Consider the following 11258-nt stretch of genomic DNA (forward strand, 5'->3'; position numbering starts at 1 on the left):
AATAAAAATAAAAATAAAAATCATGGCGGCAATTATGAATTTTTTAAGTTTGATGTAAACTTAATTTAATTTCCCTCCCTAAAGTTATGAAAAAAATAAAGGAACGTGAATAAAAACAAGTACAAAATTCCAAAAATGAATGAAATCATTTCTGCCATTGTGAATCTTTAACAGAATTCGAAGCTTCACTACAAGAATTAACGCTTTTGCCGACCAAAAAATTGGTCGCTAAAAGCCCATTTTTGGTCGGCAAAAATTATCCGCGACCAATTTTTTTGGTCGCTACTTTGGTCGCCAATTGAGGGTCGGCAAAAGTAATTCGCGACCAAAATTTTGGTTGGTCGGGAAAAGTCAAATTTACCGACTAAATTTTTGGTCGCGAAATATATCATTACCGCGACTAATTCATTTTGTCGCTGAAACACTTTGGTCGCGAAAAGTGATATTTTCCCGACCAAAAAATTTGGTCGCCAATTATCACATTCAACGACCAAAAAGTTTAGTCGCCAATTGTGACATTCCGCGACCAAAAAAGTTTGGTCGCCAATCGTGACATTTTGCGACCAAAAAAATTTTGGTCGCTAATCGTGACATTCCGCGACAAAAAAGTTTGGTCGCCAATCGTGACATTCCGCGACCAAAAATTTTAATCGCCAATTGTCACATTCCGCGACCAAATAGATTAGTTGCCAAAAGTCGAGAAATCGCCGACTACCAATTTAGTCGCCAAAAGATAAAAAATTGCCGACCAATGATTTTAGTCGCAAAAGTGTAGAATTTGCCGACCAATTTTTTAGTCGTCAAATCTCCTTTTTTTTTTTTTGTCACAATCCTTTTTTGTTTATAACCAGTCAATCCAATATCGAACAAAATTCAATCAACCCAACCACAATTACGGAACAATAACATTTTTTTAAAAAAAAAACTAAGAAATCCAAACAAGATGTCCAGTAAAGCTAAGAATGCTCATTGAAGTAACTTCAGACCTCAAAAGATCTACAACATGAATGACTCGTCATTGTAATACATAGAATTAGACTGAATTCTGGTAGGAACAAAATTTCTTAGTAGTAAAATTGATTGAAAGAGAGATTCATACATGCCAAAGTTTTAATTAAGCAGCAAGAAAACTGAACCAAAATCCAAAAATAACAGAATAATTATATGAAGAAAGCTGCTGCGTAAGACCATTCTTCGCTTTTGCTTCCGGCATGCAATAACCACAAAATCCACAACATCTCATTTCTTCTTGCCAGCCTTTGCAGCATCTCCAGCCTTGGTCTGCACATTGTGTAACAATGAGAGAGAGAGAGAGAGAGAGAGAGAGAGAGAGAGAGATTGACCAGTGTACGTGTACCCCAAGGCCAAGATAAGCAATTTCCTTACCTTCTTTACACCACGGATCTTCTCGGTCCTGTTCTTCCTTTCCTTCAATTGCTTCCTTGACTTCTCCACCTTTGTGTCCAGGCCGTTCTGCGAAGGAGAAATAGACAAGAAATAAATACACTATAAAGAAAATGAAAAACTTCTAGAGATAAATTCCATATGCTCACTTTCTTACTCATATCATGATAACAAAAGAATACATAGGAAACCTCAATATGACTTGATACTGCCATGTACTCACAAAAACAAACATATTCACTTGAGTGATTTACATAAAATCCATTCTTTATAGTTCATACTCAGAGCTTAACACAAGCATGCATACAGGATTGAGTATTTTGCATAAATACTAAAAGAGATACTGAATAAATGAATCTAAACAAAACCCATACATACCGAAGCAACAGAAATTGCAAACAAAAGCAGAGAGAATGTTCATTTCAGTGCAACTTAGGTGATGCAGACGCCCATTTAAATAGATAGCAATTGGTAGTACACAGGTGAAAACAAAAATAATACAAAAATAAGAAAAGATGAGAAATTACCCTGATGAGCCTGTATTTTGGCTCGTATTTCTTTGCATTCTCAACGGAATCATAAATCAAACCAAAACCAGTAGATTTGCCTCCTCCAAAATGGGTACGAAACTTAAAAACAAAGATGGCATTTGGGTCTTTCACCTCATACATCCTAGACAATTTTTCCTTCAGCTCCGCCTTCAATTAAAAAAAGAAAACCCACAAGGAAAAAATGTAGAACAGCCAATCAAAAAATAATATGTAGAACCAAACAAAGTAAATCTACCAGAAATTGAATACAACCTGAAAATGTGCATTAATAGGTAATGGTTATACAAGAACACATTAAATTAAATAAATAAACAACACCAGAATAACAATAGTTGATTAACACATTACACTTTAATAACTTAAGTAAACAAATGACCTCCCAGTAAAACAAACCCATGATTTCGTTTTTCAAGAATAATTGATCAACAATATAAAAGGTTAAACTAGATCACTAATTTGTGAATAAACTACACATATACTGCAATAACAACATTATAGCAAACAAAATAAATAGAAAAACATGTTGTACAAACCATGAGATGTTGGAGAGAAATCAAAAAAGGAGAAAGAACAAACCTTGGAAACATTTGGTCTTCCTGGATGTAGAACGTCAATGATCTGAATCCAGTCAATTAAAACAAAACAAAAAAATGTGACAAGTAAATTAACAGCAAACAATAATCATCAATACATGAAAAGTGTAAGAAATTAGAACTGACAAATTGCTTCCTCGAGAGAAGCCGATTAGTCATGAACTTCCTCGTTTGTATGGTCACCGCCTTACTGTCCGCCATTATCCTACAAACAAGCTTCCCATTAAACCCTAGAAAGTGCACACACACATTTGTCTATATATAGATATGCTTATAGAGAGAGAGAGAGAGAGTTACTCCGGTGAGGTTTCTCTCTTTCCTGCGCCTCCGTGCTCTGTTCTCTGATCTGCTAGGTCACGTATCGGAGGAACCAGAAAGGGACTATGACATTAGGGTTTCAGATTTTGATACATGGACTATATATATCCTGGCCGAACTAACCCTAGCCCAATCTCGGAAAAAGAAGGGTTGTGATTCTCTTTGGGCCGGACCGGGTTCAGCAATAACTTTGCTTTACTGGACATATTCATCATATCTTTGAGCATACTTACTTCATGAGTCACAGGAGCATCAACCTCAATAACTTTGCAGCAATTTTTAACTTGTTCAAGAATGTCCACATCATCTTCACAGCAGAGTATGAGTTTACATGTCTCTTTGACAAATCCTCAAACAGCTTCTGTGCACAAGTTTTGTATACCCAACAAGACCATGGTCTATCAAACACAAAGTAAACCCTCTGATGCAAGACAAATTTGTGCTCAATTAGAGTCTTCACAAGGCCAAATCTTTCAAGGCTTATCTAGAAAAAAAGAATATGGCAATAACAAGTGTAATTAATTTTAGTGTTCGGCTATTTTAGTATTTTTAATATTAAGCCATTTAGCACCTAGGCTAGTGCATCTCTAGGGATGGGTTATGTTACGCCTTGTTCATTGCTGCAATTAGCATTGGTTATGTTATGTCTTGGAGCAATGACTTGACTAATTGGCCATAGGTAAATCATTAGTAGCCGTAGATAGGACAAAATGATCAAACCACATGAGAGGTCATTGGATATTTTTAAACGTGAGAGGGTGAAGTGCTCCAGGCCATACCATAAGGGGTAAAATGATTTTTTCCAAAAATAAAATAAATGAACTAATCTGCTCAAGGATACGACCATAAGGGGTAAAATGATTTTTTCCAGGCCATACCATAAGGGGTAAAATGAACGGACACGACAAGGATACGACCAAAAAAAAAACGTTTTATATACGACCAACTAGATGTTTCATCCATGGCTAGCACTTATTGTCTAAAAGTCAAGAAAATAAAATAGAATAGAGACAGGAACCATTTGCTCAATGAGTTCCATCAGATGTGTCTAAGAAAAAACAGTGAGAAACTAAAATCAGTATAATTGAACAAATAAACCACAGATTATATGTGTCCCTGCAATGAAATGAATAGTCATAATTGTCATAGTGATTTTTTCCCCCACACCAATATAACAACAGTTCAGATAACTAAAGTTTATCTTTCAAAGAAAGCTTTCTATGACAAATCTTATGGGGGTTGTTGATTTTCAGTCATAATTGTAGCATGGAAATCAGAAATAACCCACAGAAATACTTGAAAATATCAACCTCCCCTGAGGCTCGGGTGAGCATTGCTTATTCCATGCAATAGTTTTCTTCTCCTATTTTAAGAAAGTGAAAGAATGATAAACTATACTCTTAACTAGGACCAAATGGAATTTTCAAACCCATGCACCAGTTTCAACAGAATAATTTAAATGATGCAGATAACAGCAACTCCAAGAGGTAAGTGAGATTTCATAATCTCATAGACAAACTATACTCTTAACTAGGACCAAATGGTGAAAAGAAATTCTGCCCATGGTGAAAAGATACTACATTTCCATCAGAGGTAATTCTTGTATTTTAGAATTGTTAATATATCAGAATGTTTTACGTGTGGACTGATTATTTTCCCATGACATAACTAATAAATTCTCTATCAGTATACCACATAATTTTGTTCCTCTATTAATGTGTGTTCATGTAAGTCTTAAAAGGGAAATTGCCTGAACTCACAAATTTTCCACACACACAAACAATATATATATATATTTAAGAAATTAAAATATATATATATATATATATATCTTTACTTAGCATCAACATTGAAATTGATATATCTGAATTTTAAGATCTCAACAAATCTCCAAAAATTCATACTGTAAGCATTGACAAATTTTGACAACAAGCACGTATGAGACAATCTTCTTTTCATGGGTCATACAAATCGATCTCAATTTCTGAACTGAAACAAGGAATCTATCACAGCAATACCAAGAGAACACATAACAAAGTATTTAAATATAAATAATCAGCAGACATGGGCACCAAGCCATACCCGTAGCTTAGATAGGTTGTAATTCACAGTCCTTATCAGAATTATGATCATCAAGGAACCAAGAGAAGTTTGATGGAGCAGGCGTTCTTGGTACCATGGAACACTTGGCAGAATCTGTTCAAATAAATAAGATGTTAATATGATCTTTATATAATCCAGTTAAATGATAGCCTACAGAGGCAGTACTCACCAGCTTGTGAATACTGGCATTGAAAGAAGAATCTTGACTAAGTACTAGCAGAATAATTAGCACCATGTAGATTTGATTGGATGTCCCTTTTGAAGCATTATACAGTGTTTCCAGCATGGGCATCAACTGTTGATTTCATTGCATAATGCAAATCAAATTAGGATATGTGGCATTTATGTTACGTAAACTACTAAAAATGATGACAGCTCATAAGATTTTTTAGTTACCATTGTACACAAAAAATTTTAAATTGTGTCCATAACATCACTTATCTGACAAGTAATAACCATTGTTCTTTTTTCTTTTTTTTCTTTTTTTTCTAAAAATTTTGTTTTATCTCTTGCCAAGGTTACCACACAACAATAGGTGGGCTAACTAAATACAAATAAGATGGAAATGATAGCTGCCACTCCATACCAGTGTATCCAAATCTGTTCGCACCAAGACATACTCCAGAAAATTTGAGTTCCCATGCACTAATGAGTAAAGCAGTAAGATAGCAGTTTCATCAGCCAAGTACCTGAGGAGACAGTAGTCACAAAACCAATAAATTTACTTAAAGGATAAACAAATAGATAATACAATTTGATGATATTCACATAAAGTTTTTAACGGTGAATGCATTATGCTAGGCACTTTACCCCTTGTGACGCAAGGTATAAGCCTCAAGGCGTAAACATTTTGAATTTTTATATTCAATAAACAAAGGTTAAAATATGTTAAAATATTGTAAATTAAATATAAAAGTGCAAATACATTTTCTCTCAAAACATCAAACATTTCACTCCAGAGAAGGAAGCTTGCACTCTTTACACGTGAAATCAACATTCTTAGCTTCAGTTTTCAAGCCTTAGCTTTGTGTTTTTTCTTGGTCAATAATTTACTTGATTTTTCTCATGAATATAGTTACAAAAGGAGTTCTTTTTATGTTTAAATAATGTATTAGACTAAGTTTAACAACAATCCAAGATCAAGATCTCCATATGCACAAGCCTTTGAGGAGTGTCGCCTAAAAATAAAGCCTCAAGGCAAGCCTCGATAATGCGTTTTAAAACTTTGTATGAGAGAGAATAGAGCAATAGCATTTTCTACGTTTTTTCATTTTCATTTCTTTTAGATGGATGAGATAGGTCAGTTCATGCTGCTCAAAGACCAACCTCAATTAATAAAAAAAACACTCTTAGCAATCGTCAAGAAAGAATTTATCTAAGGAATTAAAGGGGGAAATGGTTAATATAGTGTATGAGGCAATATGGAGCCTAAAAAAGACATTTCAAAAACATTTAAAGCTAACATGGTCTCATACATATTATCCGTAACTACAAAATGCATAACATTAGTAATACAATGGGGCACCACAGGACATCACAGTATCATATTACTTGCATTACTTGCACCAACAGGCACATTACCACTAGACCCACATATTTTACATGCTTCAACTTGACATTTGATTTCTTATGCAAATATAGCCTGCCCAACACTTCTACGAATTACCAGAAATTATTTACTTAAATACAGGGTTATTATATTTTAACCATATAAACAATAAACAAATAACTTACCAACAATTTTATACTTTTCTGATCTTGGAAACTATTTACTCAATTTTTGCACCTAAATTTGTACACAAGTTACTAGACTCATATAGGAATGTCAAAAATTTCATAAAATACCGAGTTTGGTATCTAATTTTAAAAAATCAAAAACCGCAACATAAAAACATTACTTTCAGCATCATCAGCCAAACTGAATACAGCTTGGTTCGCAATTTTTATAAAACTCATTTATACACCTTTCCTTCTGAAAATTTTACTCATGCTACTAGACTCGTGGCGCAGCATCACATAAAATTTCATAAAATTCCGATATGTGTAATGAGTTTTCAAAATTCATAACAGATGGTCTCTACACAAAAAAATTTTGCACATTCATGGAAGGTCATTTCAACATATAACTAGGATTTTTATTTACTCAATTCGGCAACCCAACATGTTTACATACAATATATCATCCCAAATTACCATTTGATATCTTGAACTAAAACACTCAATTTTAATACTTAGGCATCCATGTAATCACATATATAAACACATTCATGGATGAACCTTTCTTTCTATGGTTAAATTCTACAAATTTCTTTCATGAACACAAACAGAACCTCAACAACAACCCAATTAAATGAAGAAATTAAACACAAATAAATCTACATGGTCACAGAAATGCCCAAAAACTGAGTAGGAACAAAAAAAAAATGAAATTGTTACTGAAGAATTGTCCTGGAACGACCCGTGCTTCATCACCAAAAGCAATAATAATTCTGGGAAAAAAAGAGAGTACAAAGTCAATCAACAAACAGAAAAATAAAAATAAAAAAATTGAATCTTCATCTATTATTATGCAATTTTCTCAAGCTTTCTAGGCTCTGCATTAACACAAATGTTCATAACTACGCCTCAATTACTTATGTGCATATACATATATGTTGGATTGAAATGTGTGTGTGTTTGTGTGTGTGTGTGTGTGTGTGTGTGAGAGAGAGAGAGAGAGAGGTTTACCTCAGTCGGCGTTGCCAGGTTTTCGTTTTGGGGCAAAACCCTAATAGCTCAATCGGAGGGACGGGTTGAATCGGCAAAGGTATCTGAGACGCCACACCATCGCTGCCGCTGCTAGCTATCGTCACTCGATGCTCACCGTCGTCGCTCGCTGCTCGCCATCGTCCCCCCTTGCTACTGCTGCCGCTGCCGCTGCCGCTGCTTGCAGACGTGAGAGTGAGAGTGAGAGTGAGAGAGAGAGAGAGAGAGAGATGAAATTTGGGATTTTTTTGTTTAAGGGAGTTTTTTGAGTTGGTGAGAAACAAAAGGAGGGGGGGAATTTAGATAGAAAGAGGGGGAAACGAAAAAGAAAAGAAGAAAAGAAGAGGAGAGGCGGTGTGACGTGGTTTTATTAATTTTTTTTTTTTTTTTTTTTTTTGTAGTTAATGATTTTTTTTTAAAAAAAAAATTTATTTTTTTTTATTTTTGATTTTTTTTTTAGTTACTAAGGTTGAAAATTTATTTGTTTTATTTTTATTTTAATGAAAAAAATTATTATTATTTTTATTTGGTAGAAATTGAGGTAATATTTTAATGAAAAATATTTTCTATTAAAATAAAGTTAATTTTTTGTGGTCAATTAAAAACATTTTCTCGCGGCCCATTTTTTTTGGTTACCAAGAATTAGGAACTAATTTTCTATGGTGGAAGAGAGGGAGCGGCAACAGTAATGAAGGTGATAGATAACAGGTAATGGTGGTGGTGGTGGTGATGGTGAAGGAAATTAGTGGTGAAGTTGTGGTAGTGGTAGAGGAGATGGAGTGGCGGTGGTGGAGGAGAGGTAATGGTAGTAGTAGTAGTAGCAATAGTAGTGGTGGTGGTAGTGGAGCGGTGGCGATGGTGGTAATAATGGTAGTTATAGAGGTGGAGTGGCAACAGTGGTGGTAGTGGAATGACATTTACAGTGGTGGTGAAGGTGGTAGAGGAGATGGGTGGTAAGAGAGAGAGATGAGTGAAAGACAGATCGATGTGCCAGAGGTTATAGTAGTTTTGGCAAAGCTGCATCTTGTCCAGATGCTCTTGCGACGCCATTGACATCTTCGAAGAGCTCGAAAACCAGGAAACTCTAGCTGATGATGAAGATGAAGAAGATGAAGATTTTCAAAAACACTTTTGAAAAACATCCAAAGCACTTGGCCCATTCCTACAACTTTGGGTAATCTAAGCTGGTTCATGTTTTCTAAGCTATTTTTTGGACCAACTAGGCATCTGAGAGATCTGTTTGAAGTAGCAATTGAGCGCGACTCCGACAATGCAAGCGCGTTTGGTTGATTTCATGGCAAATTGGGGCTCGAGAGGGGGTGAGAGGACTTCAATTGAGGGTCGAGATTGAGCGGTTAGGTTAGGGTTTAGCTTGTGTTCGAGGGGTGTAGTAGAGAGAAGCTTGAGAGAGATCAGGAATCGAGACGATGACTCAAATTTGATTCAGATCTCAACGATCTTTCGGATCCGGCGGAGGCACCAGTGAAGGAGAAGGAGGATGAGCCCAGCTGGTGCAGTGGGTGTTTAGGAAAGAGAGAGAGAGGCACCAACAGTGAGGTGGTAGTCGTAGAGGTGAAGTGGCGACAGTGGTAGTAATGGTGGTAGTAGAATGGCATTTGCAGTAGTGGTGAAGGTGGTAAAGGAGATGGGTGGTGAAAGAGAGAAAGAGAGATGAGTGAGAGACAGATAGAAAAGAAAAAGAGAGAGAGAGAGAGACAAAGACAGAGTGATGAACGAGAGAGAGACAAAGTGGTCGCTAAAAGTGCATTTTCTTGTAGTGGATAGATAAATCGAGAGTGAGCTCAGTAAATAGAGAGGACGGAATGGAAAGAGTGAGCAACGCCAACATAGTGGGAGAGAGAGAGAGAGAAAGAAAGAGAAGAGAGAGAGAGAGGGACAAAAAGATAAAGAGATAGAGAGTGAGAGACAGAAAAAGAGACAAAGAGAGAAGAGAGATGAACGAGAGAGACAGAAAGAGAGATAGAGAGAAGAGAGATGAGCGAGAGAGACATAGAGAGAAGAGGGATAAACGAGAGGGAGAGAGAGAGATAGAGAGAAGAGAGATGAGCGAGAGAGACAGAGAGAGATGAGAGAGATAGAAAGGAGAGAGATGAGCGAAGAGACAGGGAGAGAAAAGAGATGAGAGAAGAGATAGATGAGTGAGAGACACAGAGAGAGAAAGAGAGACAGATAGACAGAAAGAAAAGAGTGGTGAGTAAGAGAGAGAAAGAGAAGAGAGAGAGAGGAAGATGAAAAAACGGGTGAAAAGATATAGACAAAGAGAGGAGAGAAAAAAAGAGCGAAAAGAGATAAACAGACAGAGAGAGATGAACGAGAGAGATAAAGAGAAGAGAGACAAAGAGAGAAGAGAGATGAGAGAAATAGACAGAAGAGAGATGGACGAGAGACACAAAGAGAAAAATAGAGAGAGAGATAGATAGACAGACAGACAGAGAAGAGTGATGAGTGAGAGAGAGAAAAATAAGAGAGACAGAGACACAGAGAGAAAAAGACAGACAGACAGAGAAGAGTGATGAGAGAGAGAGAGACAGAGAGAGAAGAGAGACAGAGACAGAGAGATAGGAAGATGAAAAAATGGGTGAAAAAGTTCTGTGTCTAAAGTCTCATTTTCTAGTAGTAAGTTGTCTCTATCATTCATGGGTAGAATAGAGGCGCGGATTTGGGAATTGTATATTTTATATAAAAATCAAATTGAAATGTTTTATACAATCACACCTATTTAGGGAGTGTGATTAAATATATATATATATATATAATTACACTTATTTAAAAAGTGTGATGAAAAAGTAGTAATGTATATATAATCACACTTTAATTAAAATGTGTGATTAAAAAATATATATATAATCACACTTATTTAAAAAGTGTGATTAAAAAGTAGTAGTGTATATATAATCACACTTTAATTAGAATGTGTGATTAAAAAATATATAAATAATCACACTTTAATTAGAATGCGTGGGTAAAAAATATATATATATAATCACACCTATTTAAAAAATATGATTAAAAAGTAGTAGTGTATATATAATCACACTTTAATTAGAAGGTGTGATTAAAAAATATATAAATAATCACACTTTAATTAGAATGTGTGATTAAAAAATATATATATAATCACACTTGTTTAAAAATTGTGATTAAAAAGTAGTAGTGTATATATAATCACACTTTAATTAGAAGGTGTGATTAAAAATATATATATATATATATAATCACACTTAATTGAAAAGTGACATAAAAAATAAATATTATCACACTAAATCAAATTAAGTGTGATTAAAATATCAATCTAATTTTTTTTATCACACTTCCAATAAAAATGAGATCTTTTTTTTTTTGTCAAAGTGTGATCTTTAACTATTTTTGTAGTAGTGGAGAAACAGAGAGAGCAAGAGACTGAACTTATTTGGGTCTATGTACATATTGATAGAAAATAAATTGGGCGGTAATGTAAGAGTGTATTCCCACAAAAAACATGAATCTGTGTTTTTGAAATTGTTTAACTTTATTGCCAACAAAA

The 11258-nt window shown here is 34.9% G+C and overlaps 1 protein-coding gene across 2 annotated transcripts; it reads right to left on the minus strand.

Annotated features, from left to right (window-relative positions):
• Positions 1 to 1046: 1046 nt before the first annotated feature.
• Positions 1047 to 7996, minus strand: LOC114317648 (small ribosomal subunit protein eS24z-like). 2 transcript variants are annotated; one of them, XM_082911439.1, is made up of 9 exons: positions 5556 to 5826; positions 5139 to 5264; positions 4949 to 5062; positions 2846 to 3287; positions 2675 to 2753; positions 2532 to 2573; positions 1932 to 2102; positions 1387 to 1473; positions 1047 to 1281 (listed from the first exon to the last, which is right to left on the minus strand). In XM_082911439.1, the coding sequence occupies exons 5-9, from the start codon at positions 2747 to 2749 to the stop codon at positions 1240 to 1242; spliced, it is 417 nt and encodes a 138-aa protein (XP_082767565.1). In that variant the 5' UTR covers positions 2750 to 2753; positions 2846 to 3287; positions 4949 to 5062; positions 5139 to 5264; positions 5556 to 5826; the 3' UTR covers positions 1047 to 1239. The 2 variants fall into 2 exon arrangements, with proteins under 2 accessions (XP_082767565.1, XP_082767564.1); XM_082911438.1 differs by lacking the exons at positions 1047 to 1281; positions 1387 to 1473; positions 1932 to 2102; positions 2532 to 2573; positions 2675 to 2753 and adding exons at positions 7406 to 7458; positions 7697 to 7996 and having other exon boundaries at positions 2851 to 3350; positions 5556 to 5658.
• Between the last annotated feature and the right edge of the window lie 3262 nt (positions 7997 to 11258).

This window comes from Camellia sinensis, unplaced genomic scaffold, assembly GCF_055761805.1.
Source record: "Camellia sinensis isolate YWXY unplaced genomic scaffold, ASM5576180v1 Unanchor11, whole genome shotgun sequence".
Taxonomy (NCBI): domain Eukaryota; kingdom Viridiplantae; phylum Streptophyta; class Magnoliopsida; order Ericales; family Theaceae; genus Camellia; species Camellia sinensis.